Genomic DNA, 23,247 nt, shown 5'->3' with positions numbered 1-23,247 from the left:
GCCCCGCATTGAGCTCTCTGCTCAGCAGGGAGCCTGCTTCCTCCTCTCTCTCTGCCTGCCTCTCTGCCTGCTTGTGATCTCTCTCTGTCAAATAAATAAATAAAATCTTTAAAAAAAAAAAAAAGATTGAGTGCATTCCAGTTAGATCTTTATTAATTATTAATCAACCATTGTTAACTAATAATTAATCATTAATAATTGATTAATTAAGTAGACGTGGTCCAGTGGCCCTTCTGGAAATCAGAATGCAGAATTCCCTGATCACACCCCACCGAGCACTGTTCTTACCTGTAACTGGACCACTAGCTGAAGAAATGGCTGGAAGGAAGATTCCTGTTACTGGCCTGGATACTGAAGGTTTCTGTTCCACTTGGAAAGTGATACCTTCCTCTTCATCCTCTTCTAAATCCGAGAGGTGATAGACGGCGTCCTTGGGCAACTGGGTAAAACCTTTAGTGATGACACCTGGTCGTGGGTCAAGAATGGTTCCTAAATTCGGTTGGGCGAGCTGCTGCCAGTGGTGCAAAGTTTGTGATCCTGAATGTGCAAGAGCAGAAGCCAAAACCAAAGAACAACAACAACAACAAAACCTTATAAGGCACGTTTTAAATTTCCCACAAATATTCGATCTTGAAACAGAGGCTAAAGTCGTATGTGCCAAAAAGGATAATAATAAAACGACTTATTTAGTCTTAATATTTCAGTAAAATTTATATGAAGTTCTCTGTTACAAGATGCTAAAGGTCTGGATAATAATCTTACTGTTTCAAAAGGAAAGCTGAGAAAAGCAGGGGTGAAAAAGCCAAGGCAACAGCCTTAGTGGGAACTAGGATGCTGAAGCAGTGAGGAGAAGGAAGACAGGTGCCCTGGAGGTGGGGTTGGATCGTCCCAGGTGACAAAAATCAATACTTCCTTGGCTTGAAAACTATGCTTATGAACTTCGAAGTCAAAAGCCAGGCTTCTAGATTGAAAGACACCTGAATTTCGCTGTTTTTTTTTTTTTTTTTTTTTTGTATTCTTTCCCACCCTGCTCCTGACTCTCCTCTCCCCAGGCTCTCCAGGGAGAGTAGGGAAGTGAAGGAGATGCTAAAAGCAGGATATATCCCCGTGGTTCCTGTCTAAGAAACCTGGTGAAAGGCCAAGCACCTGCACCCGCACCGTCCAATTACGTCACTACACACATTTCACCCTGCAGTGGGCAACTCTGACAAGTATCTGAGTGAAACTAACTTACAGAACCCTTGAGTCTGAGGGGTCTTCAGCGATCACCTACTCAGATTCGTCTAAGGCAGATTCCTTTATGATAACAGAATCATTTGAAGGTAATCAGGGTTCCTTAAAACAAATTTATTTTGAATTCAAGTTCTGTCTTAGAAGGGAAAAGAAACTGAAAGGAAATGATCAAAACTGGCAAAAAACCCAAAACAAAACAAAACAAAACACCAAACCAACCAGGACCTACATGTCTCGAAGTAAATGACACTTCCTAGGTAAAGAACTCTTTTTTGAAAAGGAAGGTAGAGATGAAGTATTACATCTATATTATTTTTATTTATTTATCATATCCCATTTATTTTACCATGAAAACTGTATCAATGATATATCTCAGGTAAGGACAGGAAAGGATGCTCCTCCTTCCTCACATTTATATTAAAAAAACACCGATGGCTGATGACTTGGAGAAAGCAGATCTCTTCATTCTTTTTCCACAAAGTACCCTAATAACCTTAAGCCACACAAATGAGGTTTAGGGGTAATAAAGGCATCTCCTGCGCATAGTCCTCTTATAATTACAATACAAGTTCAATTCCAGGAAAGGGAAAGGCTAATAAGCAACATGGCTTAAGAATGGCCCTTACTGGGGCGCCTGGGTGGCTCAGTGGGTTGGGCCTCTGCCTTCGGCTCAGGTCATGATCTCCAGGGCCTGGGATCGAGCCCCGCATCGGGCTCTCTGCTTGACAGGGAGCCTGCTTCCTCCTCTCTCTCTCTGCCTGCCTCTCTGCCTACTTGTGATCTCTGTCTGTCAAATAAATAAATCTTTAATAAAAAAAAAAAAAAAAAAAAAGAATGGCCCTTACTGATTTATTACCTTCAAGGGGCTTGACAATTTGTAGTTTTTCAGGCATAAAACCTCGAAGGCAACTGGCACTGCTGAAGTCTGTGATCTCCGACTGGTCAGTGCATAGAGAGGCAAGGCTCTCTGTGGGGGTACCACAGCCACTGGCCGCTTCTTTCTGGTCTGCCAGAACCTGGATCTTCCGCTCCCATTCCTCAGCAAAGAACTGCTTCTCGCTTAAGTAGTTCTGTCGCCGCAGACTAAGGCGATGCAATGCTGTAGCCAAATCGCTATCTCCAGACGGTCCTGGTTGACCCACCTTCTGAACGTTCCTATGGGAAAATCATTCACTGACTAGATCTGTAAGGGTGATAAGCACAACCTAGACTTCTCTTTTCTACAATGGTGAATGTTTAAGAGACTGATCTTAAAATCATAGTGTTTTTTTCTTGGAACCCAAGAATACAGAAATAATAACAAACCAAAATTTTGTAGCTTGCCCATTATCACTAATACTATACAAACCAAATCACAAATACTATATATCTTTTTTACAAATCATTTCAAGAAACTTCTGGCAAGCAAATATATACTTATTTTATGTTTACTAACTTTTCTATTTCATTTAATTTTTATATTGAAGTATAATTAACATACAATTTTATATTAGTTTCAGGTGTATAATATACTGATTTGAGAATTGTAAACATTCCTCAGTGGTCACCATGATAAGTATAGCCACCTAATTTATGAAACTACAGCTATGACTATCTATAAATTTAGTTTAGGCAGCCGGAAAAGTAAACTATATATTGCAGTGAATCTATAATACCACTGATTCTAAGAGGTACTATTGCTTTATTTTATGTACTACTAAGAGAGAAAAAAATTCTACCCATTAAACTATGATATGCCATCCTCTATGAATATTGCAGAACATTAAAAAAAAACCCCAAGATTTGTAAATACTACATTTTCATAGTTCTATGAATATATTTGCTCACTTTTTAATATTTTTGAAATTAGAGGTTTCTTACAATTGATATCAAAAGAAAAAGTACCAAGCCAAGCTACAGGAGCTCCTGGCTACTAGACGTGAATTCACAAAGAACTGTTTGCTCATCTCCTAAGGTAATTGTGTACAATGACACAGTACTGACATTGCCACTTAAAGCTACTGTGGGTACAAACTGAAAGACAAAAAGAAAAATCCAAGGTGATGGGTCTTTTTCTCTATTTCTTTTTTTTTTTTTTCGCAACACAAGGTATTTTTATTTTTGGACTAAACAAATTGCACCCATGGACCAAACCTGTAGTTTACAGAAGTATGACCAATACCCTTCTGTGAAGTGATAATGGGCAAGCTACAAAATGACTTAAGCCTCACTTCCCTCAAACTATACATTGAAAAGATATAGTACCTACACTACAGGGTGATTATTGCCAGGATTAACCAATATTTAGCTTCTAGTCCACAATTAAGTGTTCACTAATGCTAAGAACTCTACCCCATGTACTACTGATAACAGCTAGTACTTCTTATGTATTTGGTATGTTCTAGGATCAATTTCTGCATTAGGAAAGATTTCTCTCAGATGCCAAACATCTACCTTTCAAAAGTCTGCTGACTTTCCAGTGATCCTGTTAAACTCTAGTTACATGTACGTAATTCAGTAAGATGAATTAATGAAAACTGGAAATAAATCTAAGCTTAAACAAAGAGGAAATTAAGAGCGACCTAGTTTTCCTCAATAGTTACTCAAGCTTTTGATTTACCCTAAAGGCACCAAAGCACTTGAGATAATGAGAATGGGTCATCAGTGTCATCTGATGCTATGCATGACTGCCAATGACCTAAAGATTCAAACAAATCTGACTCAGAACGTGAAGATTTAGACTCACACTATGCCATACTAAAGAAAAAAGTAGTAAAGAATTTTATAGTTCAATGCAAGTTCCATATTGAATGTACTTAATTAAATGCAGCATTTTCACTCTAAAAACTTTTATGAAGTCAATGATCTGTCCTACAAATAATGCCGTAGGACATCATTACTGAATGAAAAACTGACAGTTCTAGAACCTCCTTAGAATAGCACAGAACAATGCTGGAATGTAAGTATGTGCATCTGGTATATCAATGTTATAAAAATTACAGAATCACTGCCATGATCTATGTTTCTTACTCTGAAACTTCTTCTGAGTTGCTCCCCTGATTCAGGAGTGTTTTGTCCTCTGTTTGTTGTAAACCGGACTCAAAAGGCTTTGCTGTCATGATGACACTTGAACGGTTGGACCCTGGAATGGGTAGCAGAGCTGGAAATGGGATGGAGCGGCCCCGTGTGTCATTGGCAACCCTGACAGTGTCAAATACCCTTTTCTGTTGGGCTCTGTCAAAAGAGAAGCGTTCATTATTGCCACTGCCCGTCACTGGAGTGCTTTAGAAGAGACATGTATATGCAATTCATTAAAAATAAAGCCACCTTGACTAGCCTCTAAACTTTAGGAGAAATTATTAGAAAGTAAACTTCAGGACAAGAGAGTGCTCTTACAGATGTGAGCACTATGAACGAAACCTTGAATACTAAGCAGATTCACAATTGAATCTCAAAATACCTATCACTTAGGACTGTGGCTTCTTTTTAATTGCATCCCAATGCCTGGGGAATAATGAATGTGATCTATACTTACTTTTGTTTAAAGAGAGAAGATTCCTCATCCAAACTCAACTTTTTACGCATGGTCCCCTCAATCTCAGCTGCCAAAGATTCCTAAGAAAAAGAGTTTGAGATTCCTATAATGATTATGTAAGGAGAAATGAATTACCCTTAAATTAATTAATAGAGTCTCCAGAATCCAATACATCTGGTGTTAGAATAAAAGAAAACAGAAGAAAATAGTCACAGGGCAAAAGGCAAGGAAAAAAGAGATATTTTGGATATTACTTTTTACAAGAATAAGTTTTAACAAGAACCAACTTCTTTTTCACGATGTATTTTTAGGAGAACAGTGGAAAAAACCAACATGATAAATAGAAAATATTACATAGGGAGACACAAAAAACAAAAGGTCTGAAGAGCTATAAACCAAAATGCCAATAATGATTCTCTGGAAGTTTGGATTTGATGGTAGTTCATAACTTCTTTTTGCTTCTTTTAATTTCTAACTTTCCTATGATAAACATGTATAGCTTTAAAATGTAGAAAAAACATCCAAGGCAAAATAAGCAAGTTCCCCCTTTCTCTGGTCAGAGATGAGGATTCAGCTAGCTAGCATGGGTGCCATGCTCAGCAAAGCTGAGCTGACAAGGACTAGAACCGGAGACACTGGTGTGAACTCATGCTTTTAAATATATAGAGATAGAAGAACATAAATATGGATGGAGACATAGATATTGATGTGTTTGAGTGGGTGTACATGTATGAATGCACATATATTTCCTAGCTCTATCTGCCGAGCAGGCCTAGACCTAATAACACTCTAATGGCAATGGATACATAGGACCAGATCTTGAATTCTAAAACTAACCAGACCTCCCTGGAGAAATGGCTGATTCCAGGACTGGGACAGGAAAAGATAAGATAAGTTTTAAAGGATATCCCTGGCCATATCTGGAAAATTTGCTCCATATCTGGAACAATTTAAATAACAAGTATCAAAATAAAAAAAACAGTAATAACAGATTATGATCTACTAACTAAAATAGGAATCCAAGAGTCCACATGGACATAGCTAAATGAACAAATGAATAAATAAATGAGGCAGAAATGGGGGGCCTTGGTGGCTCAGTTGGTTGAGCGTCTGACTCTTGATTTTGGCTCAGGCCATGATCTCAGGGTTGTGAGACCAAACCCTGTGTCGGGCTCCATGCTGGATGTGGAACCTGCTTAAGCTTTTCTCTATGCACCCCCCCAACACCAACAAACAAACAAACAAATGAATGAATAAATGACACAGAAAGGCTCTGACTAAAGAATGTCGATTAATAAATGTCAAAAAAATGATGGAATTAGAAAATCACCATTTGGCAATCATCATAGTAATAACTGAGTTAGATATAAACTACCACTGAGTGTTAAAACTAGTGGATAAATGTTTGCTGAGAAAAACAGGATATTTAAATAGTCTCAAAGTATAGTATCTTCCCATAAAAGAGTAACTTTGACCACTTGGCTAAACTAGCATCTGTCAATTTTCATCATTGTAAAGTTAATTAGTAACATTAATTAACTATCAATTAGCATTGATTAACTTTAGAGTGGGAAAAGCTGGCAGATGCTAACATTAACTTAGTGATCAAAATTAATTAGCATCCTCAGTAATGGGATTAAATAGACAATGTGAGCCTCCTATTACAGTGTACTGAGAAGAGCATGGCAATATTTCTGCCAAAAATACAATGCCTGAATCTAATCATGAGGAAACCTCAGATAAATCCAAACTGAGGACATTCTATAAAGGTCATGAAAGGCAAGCAGAGACAGAACAAGTGTCCCCAGTTGAAACAACCAAATGCAACATATCCTTCAAAGGACATTGTTGGGACTGCTGGCAAAATTTAAATGGGCTCTGTGGATGAGATGATAGTATTATATATCAATGACAATTTCCTGTCATTGACAAATTATATTTGACAGTTGTAGTATGGTTATATAAGAGAGTGTCTTTATTCTTAGTAGATACACACTGAAGTATTAGGAGTTAATAGGGTCTATCTGTCACTTACTGTGAAGTGGCCCAGAAAAAAAAATAAGAGAACGATATGGCAAACGTAGTAAAATGTTAAAAAACTGAGGAATCTAGGTAAAGGATATATGAGACGATATATTTTTGTACTATTGTTGCAGTATCAGTCTAAGTTTAAAATTATCTCAAAATAAAAAGCTAAAAAACAAAAATCCTGCTCATATATTTAAAAAAAAAATCTACTGTATAGTTTGATTTAAAAAAAATTTACAGTATTGCTTATAAGTATTTATGAACTAGACTGTTAAAATAATTCTTTGAACCAGTATTACAGATTTTGGCATAAACTCACAAGTTTTCATTAATTTCTTTAAACCAAAAAATACTGTATAGTGATGAATTAAACAAACATGAATCCTGCCCTCATGGTGCTTACACTCTAATTGGAGTTAATATATCAAGAAACTCAAGATCTGTGGAAAGAGGTTTTAGATGTTCAGAGTTCTATTTGAATCAGTGGGCCTAGGGTAAGGATGACCCAAGTTTAAGTAGCTCTTTGGTACACAGACCTAAACCTAATTGCCTTAGGGTGTATCTTATACATTACAATAAACTGGATGGTTGTCTGTTAGAAGAAAGGTTGCAATAAATAAGAGTATTAAGGTAGATGTAAATATGTAAATCAAGGCCTAAATCAATAAATGAATTCCAGAAACAAAGATAAACCATGTTATTTCTTCTCAAGATACTTTATAACACCAGAAACCATATCACTCTCAGAACAATCTAAACTTAAGCAAGCTTCCTTAAACAAGTAACATATGCCCCAGAAAACTCACCCCAGAAAAAGCTCCATATGACTGTGACAAGTAGAGATGAGCAGCAGGGCCAGATCTACTTCGAAGTTCCTTTATTTCCTCTTGGGATTCATGTAACATTCCCAGACACTCCATGTTCCTGTCTTGTAACTCATGCAGCTGAAAAAAAGGATGGTAATTGGTATACTTTACTATATTCTCAACATGATAATGGGGAAAATAAACCGCACTGGGATTAATTTTATCCAGAGGGCTAGATAACTTTGTGAATATCATTTCAACAGAAAAGCCCTAAAACAAACTAAGCAAGGAGAGTGTGTATACACACACACACACACACACACAATCTTATAGAGGAATAATAGCTATGGGTCAAGTTAGGTTTAGCATAATGTTATTATATTAACATATATAATATATTATAATTATATAATTATATATAATATCATTATATATAATTATATTATAACAATATAATAACATTAATAATAATAGTGCATATTTTTATATGTCACTCTGAAATGATAAGATCAAGTCTATAAAGTATTATACACATTGTCAGGGTGCTCAATCATCCCAAACAAATAGTTTCTCCTCCCTTGTTTCAGAATCTTCTTTATATAGCTAGGTACACAAGCATGGTAAAAGAGTATATAACTTTCAGAATATATATATATTTTTAAAGATTTTATTTTATTTATTTATTTGAGAGAGAGAGAGAGAGTGAGAGAAATCACAAGCAGTGGGGAGGGGCAGAGGGAAAGAGAGAAGCAGACTCCCCACCGAGTAGGGAGCCCAATGTGGGGCTGGATCTCAGGACCCTGGGATCATGACCAGAGCCAAAAGCAGACACTCAACTGACTGAGCCACCCAGGTGCCCTTTTTCAGAGTACATTTTAACTTCAAAAATTTCTTCAAGTGTGGTATGTGGACTGAATCATGCAGATTCTAGACCTTTACTATAAAACTACTCTACTGGAAGCTTTTGGCAACTGAGCCTGGGAATCTCATTTATAACTAATTTTGCCAGGTGATTCTTAGTGTATGCTAGGGGACCACCAAATTATATCTAATACACAGAATTTTTATATAAATAAAAAGTAAAAGAGTTTTGGTGTTTCTCCTGACATATCTGCAAAAACACTTATCATAAGAAATTATTTTAAAAACTATTGGATTAAGGTAGACTAGTAAAAGGGTCACATATGCCTAAAGAATCTTACAAAAGATAAGATTTTCTCTATTAATCAAGAAAGATGTCATGTTATTAATTTTAGGGACAGAACCTTTAAATTGCTTTACTTCTTAGATCTCAAAATTTAATCTTATTCTTTTGTTGTTATTTAAAATCTGGTAATTGGGGCGCCTGGGTGGCTCAGTGGGTTAAAGCCTCTGCCTTCGGCTCAGGTCATGGTCCCAGGGTTCTGGGATCGAGCCCCGCATCGGGCTCTCGGCTCGGCAGGGAGCCTGCTTCCTCCTCTCTCTCTCTGCCTGTTTCTCTGCCTGCTTGTGATCTCTGTCTGTCGAATAAATAAATAAAATCTTAAAAAAATAAAAAATAAAATAAAATCTGGTAATCACTTTTAATCATTCTTGGTCATTAAGATGAAAGAAACTATTTCTTCCTCCCCCACAATATTGCACAAGACAAAGGAAGAGCTGCTTACCTCCATTGTCAGCTGTCTTTGGGCATCTTTGGAAGCTTGTAGGTGAAGTCTCAGTTCCTCCTTCTCAATCACATGCTAATAACATATTAAAAGAGAAAAATAAGCCTTCCAATATAACATATGGGCTACTCTACCTTTTTAAAAGACATCTTAAGAGTATCTCTCAGGGGTAAGGTCCAGAAGCCTATAAAATCTAACCTTTCAGAAGCCAAATAAGAGCAACAAATGGGCAGAATATAAACTCTTAATTAAGATGTTCAGAGGTCAATGAGCATGAGTCACTAATTCATATCATAGTTTTCTAAGGAAAATATAACCCTACTTGACAGAGAGAAATAGTAACTTGGAAGAAGTTATTCATATATTTTGTGACGAGAAAGCCTACACCCAGCAGTCGGACTATAGCACTGTAAAGGGGTAGGGAGCACGCTTACTTTGCTTAATGTATCTAGCACTTAGCAGAGGGCATGGTATGAGCCTAGTGCCAAACAAACATCTGTTGAATGAATGAATGAACCTACTTCTTTAACTTTGTGTTGAAGATCCACAATTTGAGACAAGAGAGAGGAGATCTCTTCCTGGTACCGAATGAGTTCATCACTCTTCCCAGACAGTTCTTCAGTCATTCTGGACATCTGAGCATTTGTTTCACCTGGGCAACAAAAGAGAAATTCAAAATTAATATAAATGGAGGGTAAGGGTTGGCAAACTATGTCCTGTAGGCTAAATCCTATTTTATAACAAGCACTGGAGTATATTACAAATAGATTTGTAACATAAATTTAAGAAATAAACCCAGATAATCGAGTAGAAGAAAATAAAGGGTCTTCTGAAATAGGCCAATGTGGAGGACTGGATAGGAGGCAATGAAGCCAAAAGAGATGACTTATAAAGGCAAGCAAGCGCAAAGTTTTGTCTCAATCTTTTTCTGAAGGCTGAAAAGAGGTGGATTATATATGTTCTGAAGTACCAAGACATCACCTCATATATGTGTTTGAGAACTCTTCAGGGACATCAATAATTTCCCACAAGCAACGAAAATTAAACTTAACAAATCTAACAAAGGAACATTTCCAAATGAAACAGTCACAATCTGTCAAAGCTATGGAGATGCTTCTGTACAAGACAGACTTTCCAGGATAACTAGCAAATCAAGCAAAGCCTCGGAAGCAATCCCTAGAGCCTAGCATTCTTACGTGCACATAAAATAGAACCTTTAGAATTCCATGGAAGAAGGAAATTTTGCTTATAAAAACTCAGACATCAAACACAAGTGGCAAAACTATTTCTCAGTGTTATATGAAACTATTTAAAAATTGAAGGTCTATAACATTTCAAAGGATGGCAATTAGGAGACAGAAGACTGGGATCTAAGCTGGTGGGCAAGTCATTTCCTCTTTGGTGTTTAGCGCACAAAGGTTGCATGATGGAGCTCTGATGGAGAAGATTCAATTGACATTTTTTCTGGTTCTCTAACACTGTCATTCTAAGCTATCTCATTCTGACGCCCACGGCCCAGATGAACAGGCATGACATTTCCTATCTTCTCTTTCAACATAAAAGGTTATATATTTATAGAGAAATTGGGTATCTTTCTCTAGTAAAGCCTTTTTCTAGCTGATTTATTTTTACAAATTATTTTTAATCAACAATATCAAACCAAAATACATTGTTATAGACATATAGCTGGCACTTAAATACTCATTAAATGTCAAGTTTTATGCCATCATTTCAGCCCTGGCTCTGACACTTATCAGTTTTCTAACTTTGGCAAACCATATTCTTTGTATCGTCTATAGGACTATTTCCTCATCGACAAAATAAAAGCCTCAATTCCTTTCACTCTAATGTGCTATAATTGATAGAAATCTAGGTCCTTCTTTAATGATAATGGCAATTTGAAATAAAGATATTTCTTAAAAGTACATATGATGTTTTGTTTAGAGTTGTGGGCTCAATGTGATATTCCAAGATTTTCAGTAACCTTTAAAAATTATTATTATTTTTTTTTAAAGATTTTATTTATTTATTTGACAGAGAGAGATCACAAGCAGGCAGAGAGAGAGGAGGAAGCAGGCTCCCCGCCAAGCAGAGAGCCCGATGCGGGGCTCAATCCCAGGACCCTGAGATCATGACCTGAGCCGAAGGCAGCAGCTTAACCCACTGAGCCACCCAGGCACCCCTAAAAATTATTTCTTGAGATGCCTCTACTGAAACCACTGATTTAATTTCTGAGTTGGTGATATACCACCAAAGAACTGTCCAAAAACTATGAAATAAAATGTGTTAATACATACGAAGTTCTTTAACACAGTCATTGACAAGCTGTTGTTCCTTCTCTTCATAGGTAATAGTTTCTGTCTTTATGTGACAAGCCTTCAAGAAAAAAAAATCAGTCTGTGATAGTATCTTCCAATGACTTTACAGTATTAACTTTAAAAACCTTTAATTCTCATTTGAAGGAAAGACAAAATCCAAAAAGTTTTATCTAAAATAAAGTTATGGGACAGGATATGACAAATATCTTCCCCTTACTCCTCTCAGGGCCTTTGCACATGCCTACTCATTCCCCCCTTGTACTCCCCTTTTCCATACTTTTCTGCCTCACTAATCCCTAGCCTCTGCTAAAAAGTCACTTACTTATTAGGTAGGACTCTGATTTCCCCCCGTTATACAAGTTCAGGAAACCCTGTAATTTTCCAACATAGTTCTTATCACAGTTGTCATTATTTAGTTATTTTGTGTAAACTCCATAAGACATTTATACCATGCTGTGGCTTTCTCTATCTCATCGATCAGCTTGCTATTATCTACTCATCAATGAATGGGATCTAAGTGACAATGAAAGACAAATACACATGCTTTGGCTGTCACCCCCTAATTGGAATGTCAATAGCAAATCCTTAGTTATGCCATATTTTACCTCAGTGCTACATGGACCTAAATGTAAAGGTAAAGGAAAGTGGGAATTAGTGGGGAAGTGGGTATGTACCTTGGATCGAAGAGCCATATTCTCCTCTTCCAATTCCTTGAGTTTTTCTTGCAGCATGTCCAACTGTAGCAAACCTTGGGATAAGCTGAAGGACTCATTGAACCGGAGGGGTGTAGAACAGCTGGAATCCGTTTCACTCTCTTCAGAAGCAATAGAGACAATTCGAAGTAATTCATCTTTCTTGGACAGCTCATGCTGCAGTTGATTAACCTGCACATCAAAGGGTTTGATCTATAAGATGTTTCCGTGTAACACTGCTTTTATTTCATGGAGCAATTGTTTCTTACCACAAAATAAAATCCATAAAATCAGTTGCTAGATTTTACTGACTAAAGTTTTAAAAAGAGAATAACAAATTTCAGATACTTTCTAAGATACAATGTTAGAGCATTAACTCAACCAATATAGCTTTTTCTGTGCTAGATGAGAAGCCAATTTTTATATTCAATATAATAAGAATGTAGGGAAGAAAATTTCACATAAGATGATACATTCACACTTAAAAACAAAACAAAACTAAAAACCCTTCAAAGGTCACAACAGACCCTTCCTTCAAAGTCTCATTTAAGCTTTTAAGTATAACACTGCATGACTTCCTAACTTTAGTTTTAGAAAATAAATATTTTCAACTTAAAGGTTCAAATGTTATTAAATATAATGCATTTATAAAATATAAATGAAACCAGAAAATAACAAATTACAGGAAATTTTAAATGTAACCATCCAAGTTAACAATAAATCAGTTCTCACAAAAGAATATTTATTACACGAAATAAATTTCTTCACCTTTTCCTTTTGTTTGGATTTTTGAATAAAGATACCTCATTTGAATATCTATTATTCAGGGTTATTTTAAAAAATAAGTTTAAGGTAAGATCACACAGAAAGTCTACATAAAGGGAGGAGGAAAAAGTATTAGAATCTAAGCAGGGTGCCTCATGTTTGGTAGGTACTGAACATAGGCTTTTATCTTGACTAAGGTCGAGTCCCATGAGCTCACCTCTGCACAATAACACTTCATTTCTCTACTGGTTGGTTCAATGGCCACCAACAAAGACAAGGTGAGCTGGTGTTATTTACCTACCTACTGTTACCACTTCAGGGGCACCCAGAAAATAAATTTCTTCATTGCCCAACAAGTAATTATTTCATGCTACAAATACTTGATCAAAGACTTACTTGATCAAAGGCTTGTCCCAGCTGCTCCTCCAGAGCTTCATTCTGCTCAGACAAGACATGGTTCCGTTTTAAGAGAGCTTGTCCAATTCGAGCAGCTAGCTCCAGATCACGATCTCTCTATTAGAACACCAAACACATCTTTTGAGTACAAACAAAATTAAATGGTAGTTTAGAAATTCTTCAGTTTCCCTAAACTCAAAAACAATGTCCTGGAAAGCATCAAGATTTATTTTAGTGTCCAGATATCACAAATAAGGGCCTGACACACTGGTGGTGTTTAATATATGTTGGCCAAATGGGTGGCCACAGAGTTATAAATGCAAGACTGTATTTCTTTTCAAGTGAGATTTATTCATCACCCGATTAGAATCAAACAACCCAACCTTTAAACTTATGACTTGGGGAAATTAAAAAATCAATACGGTCTTTAAAAAATGAAGAGAGGGCCTGGCACACAGTGAAAGCCCAACAGATATTTGCTGAATGCATTTGCCTATTATGCACAGTAAGGATATAGTATGTATGATGACGACAGTTCCAGTGAGGGCAAAGTCTCAATGTATTCAGAGCCAGAGGCTTAAAGGAAAGCATAACCAAGAACCGTACTGTCAATTGCTGCAAAAATGATAATGTGAGATAAAAGAGGGGTTGACAGAGTAGAAGTTCTGAGGCTACAGGTTCTGCTAAAGCATGAAGAAAGGAGTATAAAGAAGTCGGTGGTAATGGCGCAGGGAGGCCTACAGAAAAGCCAAGCCAAGCAAGAGTTACTCCTATGTAGACATGATACACAGCAAGCATGCGGGAATACCACCTACGTGGTGGTGGTGAGGACAGTATTCTGTGATAGAAACTGTCAATACACATCTAGCTGCCTTACGTACGAGCATGGATTCCACTTACAGTAACCACTGTAAATAAAATTAAGCTTCTATCCTTTTGCTCTAAAACATATGAAAACAGGTGGATGAATTATCTCCAAACTTTCAAGGCCCATTTATCTCACTGCCAGTATAGGCTAAGTGGCATACACAACATCGTTCTGGGGAGCTGCAGGGAGAGGGGAGAAGGGTACTTCGAAGAGAAAGTTTCTGTAAGATCAACTGAAGGTGACATATACTGAGACACCTCTAAGAATGCCAGCCGGAAGAGAAACATGGCACATGTCAAAAATGTCATAGACAAACTGAGCTCAAACAACAGTCCGAACTGAAAGTAAAAAAGGGAAGATGCTGGGGCGCCTGGGTGGCTCAGTGGGTTAAGCATCTGCCTTTGGCTCGGGTCATGATCCCAGGGTCCTGGGATCCAGCCCCGAATCGAATCGGTCTCTCTGCTCAGCAGGGAGTCTGCTTCCCCCCTCCTCTCTGCCTGCCTCTCTGCCTACTTGTGCGCTTTCTCTCTCTCTCTCTCTCTCTCAAATAAGTAAAATCTTTTAAATAAAAAAAATAAATAAAAAATAAATTTAAAAAAAAAGGGAAGATGCTGTGAACTGCTGGTACTGATTTGCAATGGAGATTATCCCTGAATGGGCACCTCTGCTGCAGGGAAATAGCAAGGATTTATTAAACAAAACAAAACAAAATAAAACTCCTTTTTTAAGATAGGGATAGGGAAGCCAGCACCATTATAACAACAAAAATTAAACCCTCTGCAACTTCCTAACAATAAACTCCAGGAGCCATTCTACTTTGGAATGCCAGTTGGTAATGTCTGTCCACTTATAACAACCTTATACAAAATAACCCAGAGCAAAGATATCACTGTTTTTTATTTGATCCCCAACCTTGACAGATTTTAAATGATTGTTCAGTTTTAGTGCCACAGAAAGAGAAGATCTATTCTTACCTCTGCCAGGAGGTGTGTGACCATGTCGATATCATTGTAAGTTTTGGTCATCTGCTCCACTCTGTCTGTGCCTAGAACTAAGACAGTTAAAAACAACTGTTTATAGTATTTGGAAATATAAGAAAGTTTTAAATATTTGTAAGAGTTGAAAAATAACAACAACAAACCCAGGCTTTTACAAAATGTCATTCAGGGGAATAAAAATATATGTGAAAGAAGAAAAGAAATGTTTATGTATTAGACACTCAGGAAATAGACCAATAATTATAACCAAAATGTATATCATACAATGAATTAAGGAAGTTCTCAAATTATCATAAGGCAGCCACTTCCTAACTATCTCCTCTCCTCCAATAAGAACTCTGGTCCACTCACACTAAAGACTGTGGGCCTGAAGAAGAATGGATTAAATCACCGATTATTTCACGGCCCAAAGTTCCCAAGGGGTAAGTTAGTGAGGGGTTGTGTTATTACAAACATATTTAATTAGAATTCTGTTGTGATTATGTTGAATATCTGTGATCACCTATTATGTGAGCTAATATCAATAAATAAGGAATGGACTTGTAGGCCTTTTTGTAGTTCTGTTATGAAGTATAATCTTTTTTGGCTTAATTAAAAACTTTATGAAAATTGCCACCATATGTTGGTCTCTACTATAAAATAAACTATAGGGGTGCCTAAGTGGCTCAGTGGGTTAAAGCCTCTGCCTTCAGTTCAGGTCATGATCTCAGGGTCCTGGGATCGAGCCCCACATTGGGCTCTCTGCCCACCATCTCTCTCTCTCTCTGCCTACTTGTGATCTCTGGCTGTCAAATAAATAAATAAATAAATAAATCTTTAAGAGAAACTGTATATTATATTATTATTTGCATAATTCAAGTCCAGGATTTCTGCATTAAATTCAGGAACTGTCAATGCATTGAATAGTATAGCTCCAAAGAGAATGACTAGCATGACCCCAATGATTCCACAGTCACAATAAGCGATACCCTTTTAAGCTAACGTTGCATACTAAAAGAGGGATTAAAAAAAAAAGATTTTATTTATTTACTTAACAGAGAGAGATACAGCAAGAGAAGAACACAAGCAGGGGGAGAGGGAAAGGGGGAAGCAGGATCCCCACTGAGCATGGAGCCCGATGTGGGGCTCGATCCCAGGACCCAGGGATCATGACCCCAGCCAAAGGCAGATGCTTAACCCACTGAGCCACCCAGGAGCCCCAGGACATGTATTACTTTTATTTGAGCTTTTTATTTTCCTTTCTAGCAAAACTCCTTAAAATGAATCTGGGACTTACCTGGAACTTAATTATTAATGACATCTTATTCCTAGCTAAAAGTAAAACAAAGTGCTGGATTAATAGTAATAGGAGATAGAAACTAAAAAGATCTGGAAAGAAACATTTTTACCCCCAAAGCATCTATATTTATAAGTAGAAAAACTGGCTCCACAATTTAACCACAGGAGGAAGAGAAACAGGCTTTGGGGCCAAAGGAATCTTCACAATTTACTTACCGTGTGAGGTCTGGCCTCAGTAAAATGAGACAAAAACATCAAATCGTATCTATGTTCTAAATTAATTATAGAAAACCAGCCAATGGTTGCAAAGTTAAATGTAACCTAGGGTGGTGGGTCCTATCTCTAGATTCTAATTTAATTGATTTGCAGAAGCCCCAGGGCACACGCAGGAAGTGAGAGACACCCAGGGGTTCTGACGGGGAGCTAGCAATGAAAACTACCAATTCAGAAGTTAACACTCGAAGCAAGAACCAGGAATCCTAGAAACTCAGTTAAAAACAGTTTTTATAAAACTAACCAGAACAATATATGATATAGTCGATACGACAAGACTGACCAGAGTTGAAGGTAAAATGGTAAATTTATTTTGAAGTAAATTAAGCTGTAATAAGGAGCCCATGAGTTAAAAGTCGCACATGAAGAAAGGGGAAGAGAAAATAAAGGACACAGTAATACAGAAAAGAGATGTTTAGAATAAAAGATGTTTTAATGAGGAGAAACGAATAACAGTGAGAATAATAATGAGGTAACAACTTCCATCTCACAGGGTCATTAAGAAAAAAAACCTGGGTCTGCTCATTCTCAGTAATGGGCTCTTTGCACCACCATGCTGCTGTTCCTGTCACAGTCCCACCGGGATCAGAAGGCCTTTATCTGATGAAATAACCAGTATCCATCTGCGAATGCAGGTTACAAAACAACACAGATCCCAATTTTGTTTTAAAATTGTGACCATCTCTTGTATACATATGGATATAGAAGAGAGGCTAGAAGGATACACGTTAAAATATCATAGTGGTTATCTCTGGGTACGGATTATGGTTGATCTCTTGGTTTTTTTTTTTTTAATCTTTTGCTAAATTTTCCATGAAGAATAAATGTTATCTTTGCAATCAAAAAATAGCAGCTCTTGTTCAGAGCTTTCAAAAACAAAAATGAATTTTCAAATGCTTAAATATTTATTACGGCAAAGAAGTTAGATAAGGCAACCATAATTCTCCAATTTTTGTTGTCTGTGGAATAGTGTCTATCTGAGCTACTGAGCCCCAAAGCTGGGCCACCTCAATTGCACAGAGCAGCTCAATTAATGTCAGTCAGTTGCAAAGCACATAGAAATGCAACGATTCCTCCTTGTAGGCTCATCAGTTCTGTTTTCTCTTCCTTAACACAGTCCTCTTGGTAGATACGTTGCTTGGAAGATTCCAAAAGTACAGGGCAAATCTCTTAAGTGTTCTCTTGGCATTTAGGCATTGTAATTAAATGCTGCCAAAGTGAGAGACTAATCCTGCTCTGTAACTCTGTAACCAAAAATGGAGAGCCAAGCAGACTGATTTTATTATAATCAATTCTATCAAATCCTATCTTCCCGTCAGTTCTCAGCTGTTAAAATAAAAATGTTACATAGTATAGAAATTAGCAACCTTCCTGGTTTACAGACAGGAAACTCCTAACTCTTAAAAAATTTTTATATATTAGGGGAGATGATAAACATTTTTACAGAACAATTTTGCAAGTTGGTTTTCAAAGGCAGTTGATTAATGTTCAACATTTTTGGTGTAAGATTTGGAGAACCTGATGTTTCTGAAAAAATATGGCGGGGGGGGGGAAAATATACATAAGTACTTTATCAGTCCTTACTTTAAGTTCTAACTCTTCATAATTTCCCATTGACCACTCAACCTCACATATTTTTCAGGATAGGAAGGGCCCATGTTAATCCATTTTGATATCTCTGTCATGAGATGGTGCTTGATAGGTCTCTCATGTGTCTCTTTTCAAGGTCTAGAGTTTTTACAATTACTGAAATTTAAGAAGACTTCTAATCTCTCTAACCCTCTTGCAGCAAAAAATCAAAAACAAAGCAACAAAAACCAAAAATGAAACACCAACAGCCCACATGGCATAGTCAAAGCCGCAAGAGCTCCTGGTAACTACAGACAGGACTTCCGGTTTCAACCCCGAAGATGCCGCTCTTGCTGCTGTAATGTGGAGAATGCTTCTGCAATGCAACAAACGGCCTTCAAAAGCACTGAGAACAGAGAGAAGGTGTCTGGTGATTTATACTATCTGGGACAGCCTTACTCAACAGGGTTCCAGGGGAGAATTAAGCCCTACATACAATGATATGAGTGAGACAATTTTCTCAATACTCGCACAGATACTACTCAATAGATGTCTTGGGGCATATGACTTAATTATTTTGTGGAACTGGCTGAGAGGAAATATAAATATGTTAACCTCCATGATCTGACTTACAGCTACTGCTTTCTGAACATTATCAGTTATATTTCTTTTCCTGCCAGTATAGATTAATAATTTTTGGGAGCAGACCCTGAGGAAAAGCATAACCAGAAGTAATTATTTCTACAACTGTATTTCTCTACAAAATTGTGTTCCCTCCCTAATTCCTTAAATTCTCCAATGAACATCACTATGAAATGGCCGTATAGCTTTGGATGACAATGCTTTGTGCTGGTGGTTCTCAGATGTTAGGACTTGTTAAAACAGGAGGACTCTCAGGAAGACTTGTTAAAACACAGACTATGCTATTCTCCACTTCCAGAATTTCTGATTCTGCAGGTCTAGGGTAGAGGCCCAAGAATTTGTATTTCTAACAAGTCCCCAAGTGATGTCGAGCTCTTAACTAAAACTTACAAGACTACAGGGCGCCTGAGTAGCTCAGTCATTAAACGTCTGCCACCTTTGGCTCAGGTCATGATCCCGGACTCCTGGGATCGGGCTCCCTGCTCTGCAGGAAACCTGCTTCTCCCTCTCCCACTCCCTCTGCCTGTGTCCCCTCTCTCGCTGTGTCTCTCTCTGTCAAATAAATAAAGTCTTTAAAAAAAAATAAATAAAAAACTTGTAAGACTAATCATTCCCCCCCACCCTTTTTTCTTATGCATTAGAAAGTGGTACGGGTGATCCCTTTTTTTCAAATAAAAAATACCCTGAAAGGCAGATGGGGCTTCTTTCTATTTTTAGCCTTTCCATGAACAAATGGCACTTCCTGTAATGATGGGCTCTGACTGCATTGCTCACCCCATAGCTCACTCTGGGTCTCTCTCTTAATAAAATTAAGGAAATCCTGAAATGATTTGTTCTGTATGCAAAATATTTTCTGAGTACCTTAAAAATTATACATGGCAGGGACTGGGACGGAATTATTTTTTTGGACCCACCCACTGCTCTCAAGTGTTCTATTTTAAAAGTAAACAATCTCTTTCTGGTTTGGTGAGGGCTCCAGAGAACACCCAGTATCCTTTCAGCCATCCGAGGTAGGCTCCCAACCCAAATCCCTGCCCATGCTTCCTTCTAAACTTATTTTTCTTCTCACAGCTCTTTCCACTTCTCTGTGTTACAAAAGAAAGTGCCTCTGCCTGTGCCACCTCTTTTTATTAGCTGTTAAAATGCATTTTATTGAACAGGAGTACCTACTGGTATCTGAGGGAAGTAGGGATAAGAAGAGGCTGAAGTAGTACCAGAAAGCTAAACCCAGGACGGCCTATGAGGGTGCATAATGATTATTCACAACCACAGATCTTGGCATCTCAAAGGGACAGAAAACTGCTGGAAAGGGTCAGAGAATGTTTTGTATCTTGGCTTTTTAAAACATTGATCACTTTGCTAAATAAAGAAAACCACTTATCTTTTACATTCATAAGATGCAAATTCAAAATGAAGTGTATTTATATTTGAGTGAACTGGTAACCCAAAGAATTGATATCTTTAAAATAACAGTGAAATTGAGGCATAGTACCGAGATAAAGAATTAGCAGGCTAATTATAATCCTAGCTTATTTGCTTCAGCATCTTAAGTATATCATACGTAGTTCAATTTTCTAATTGTTGAAATGAAAATAGTACCTTCAGACTAAAGGATGAGGATACTTTTCTGGACCCTGGAAGTATGGGTCTGTAACATCCTATTAATCTTAAGTTTTAAATTGCTTCCTTGAACATCATGATTTACTTTGTATAAAGTCCTGAAAACCAAGTATTTTAGGATTTGATTATAATTTATTTTCCAAAGAAGTTTATTTTTATTTAAAATTCTTCCTAAAAGTAACTCCATGAAATTATGATAAGACAGCTTTTCCAGCTACAGTTCCATCCTCTAATGGCATATATGACAAAGAAAAAGTAAACTAAGGGGCACTTTCTGTGCCACTTTATCAAAATAATGACAGAAACTAAACTTATCCTGATGAAATTTCTGTTTGAATTTTCTTCTCACAAATCTAAAAATGAATGGAACTAAGAGAAATGGAAACAGAAAAAAAGCACTTCTCAGAAAATTTCAAGCAAGCAACTTCTCAAACTTGAAAGTTAAGAAAACCTTAAGAGCTTTAATATTCAGTTACTTATAAGAATTTTTGAGGAAGAAATAGTTTTATTTGAGTTTCCTGATATTCTAATTCAAGTTTAAACAATGTTTACAATTTTTTTTTTCCTGAGCAGTAAAGTAACCTGGTTTTAGGAAAACTACTATTAAAAGCAAGTTAATGCTTACTGTGAAAATTAGTATTTCACAACAATCATTAAAGACACTGAAGCACTCACTGGGAAAAGGTTTAGGAACTGATGCAATGTCATATCTATCCCAAATGAGAAGAATTTTACAAACATACTAATGTTGAACTTAGAGACTTTTATTATATATCCTAGTAGCTACTATGAACAAAACATTTTTATAATGAATGAATTAAAAAAAGTCAGCTCATCCTGAAGCAGATGTTTGGAATGAGGTCAAAAGCAAAAAGGTCTCCATTACTTCAATTATTAAAACTACTTATGTATTCGAAAACCACGCTTCTTAGTGACTGACCTCGTTCCTGTGAGAGTGTTTAACAGGAAATACAAAGTAAGATAGCTGATGGCTCCGGATATCAAACTACTGGGATAATAAATGTTTTGAGATATAAAGGGACATTAAAATTTTCAAATAAAATTTCAACTACTTTTTTTTAAGTTCCTTTCTCTATTCAGCCTGAGAAAAGTATCAAATAAATTAAAAGTATCAAATAAAAGTATCAAATCAAATATCAGGAAACATCTGATTACTGCTTGCAACGCCAGACACTCAGAGTCACAACAATGACAAACTTGCTGCATTCAGACATAACACAGAATCATGCCTTTTTGCTGTGAAATCAGTTTGAGTTAAAGAAGGTACACAGTGAACAAGGTCTAGGGATGCCAAATGTTTTAAAAGTCAACACCGAGATGCTTATGATCTTAATCTCAATGGGCAAACTCTAAAAGGGTAAAAAAAATACTCACTCATATAATGGAAAGTCTCTTCAGCAAGGACTGGAGAGAGGGCATCAGGCGCATGCTGCTGCTGGCGTGGAGACTGAGTCCAGTCTTGATTTTCGTACAGAAAGAGAGAGTCTACTCTTAGCTTATACTGGGGTAGCTGTTCTTCCAGCAGACTCACCAGCTCGACTTCAGGGAGATCCTCATTGGAGCAGACATCTAAAGAGGAGAGTCCGTGTAAATGAAGCCAAAATATTCCAACTTACCAGGCTACAGAGAAAACATCAGTGAAATTAGTTTGCAAAAATAGGATAACCAAAGAAACACTAGCCAGGATAATTTCTCCAGTGATTTTTATTAATATGTGTTGGTCTACAGTTGGTCTTTCTCTAGGTTTCTTTAATATGAAAACTTCTATAATAAAAATAATACCATGAATTTTAATTATACCTTACTTAAAAATATACTGCTTGGTGACTATAGCTATGTTTTTAAAAACTAAAATGAATTTGAACAAATTTCTTATCTCCTCCTTATCTATTCAGTGTTGCTTAAAAGAGAGCTGATCTCAAATAACATATATGCTTGGGGGGGAAAGGCAATACAAAACAATGAGCAGAAAATAGTTCAAAAGGAATAAAATGACGTATTCTTTAATAGCAAAATTTGAACGCTGTGGAAGAGTCTTCAAAATTTGGAAAAATTACATTTCAGTATATTCTTACAGTAACTAGATATTTTAAAAAATGAACATATATTGGTTAAATGTCAACCAGTAATGCTAACCGTTTTAGCACAGTGTTCCAGCACTAGTACTGGAATATGTACTGTACCATTTTTACTTGAAAGATGTGGTACACTTGAAGTCCTGAATACCCTTCACATCGTACTCTCTCGCCGACACACCTCTAGCTGCCTCCTGCGTATAATCTCTGAACACACTTGGCTTCTCTGACTTTATGTGCTTGCCCCTGGCTTCCTGTTCCAAATACTGCCCCTCCTTTAACACTTACCGAATTCAGCAGTTTACAGAAAAAAGTAAATGTATCCCTTTTAACATGCTTAAAATAGAGAAAATACAGGATGTCATATCAACCCTCACACTTTATAAAGAGATCTGCTATTTCCTTTGTGGGTGGTATAAAGAAACATATTCTAACTCTGTTAAAGAACAACAAAGTTCATTTTAAGGAAGCATATCTTAAAAGAGTAAATTTCTACTGCTTGACC

At 36.9% G+C, this 23,247-nt stretch overlaps 1 protein-coding gene across 3 annotated transcripts in view; it reads right to left on the bottom strand.

Annotated features, from left to right (window-relative positions):
• The window catches only part of TRAK2 (trafficking kinesin protein 2), a 62,794-nt gene that overhangs the window by 6,682 nt on the left and 32,865 nt on the right, over positions 1-23,247 (bottom strand). For all 3 annotated transcript variants that reach the window (XM_032860075.1, XM_032860073.1, XM_032860074.1), the window contains 12 exons: positions 22,042-22,236; positions 15,241-15,317; positions 13,399-13,515; positions 12,220-12,429; positions 11,525-11,603; positions 9,749-9,879; positions 9,228-9,302; positions 7,582-7,719; positions 4,748-4,827; positions 4,243-4,446; positions 2,090-2,388; positions 289-537 (listed from right to left, as the gene is read on the bottom strand). In XM_032860075.1, coding sequence (XP_032715966.1) covers positions 289-537; positions 2,090-2,388; positions 4,243-4,446; positions 4,748-4,827; positions 7,582-7,719; positions 9,228-9,302; positions 9,749-9,879; positions 11,525-11,603; positions 12,220-12,429; positions 13,399-13,515; positions 15,241-15,317; positions 22,042-22,236 — 1,854 coding nt within the window. The remainder of the gene's footprint in view (positions 1-288; positions 538-2,089; positions 2,389-4,242; positions 4,447-4,747; positions 4,828-7,581; positions 7,720-9,227; positions 9,303-9,748; positions 9,880-11,524; positions 11,604-12,219; positions 12,430-13,398; positions 13,516-15,240; positions 15,318-22,041; positions 22,237-23,247) is intronic.

This window comes from Lontra canadensis, unplaced genomic scaffold, assembly GCF_010015895.1.
Source record: "Lontra canadensis isolate GAN:19392208 unplaced genomic scaffold, GSC_riverotter_1.0 scaffold18, whole genome shotgun sequence".
Taxonomy (NCBI): Eukaryota; Metazoa; Chordata; class Mammalia; order Carnivora; family Mustelidae; genus Lontra; species Lontra canadensis.
Note: the sequence above shows the minus strand (reverse complement) of the source record. Positions and strands in the feature narration are given on the sequence as shown.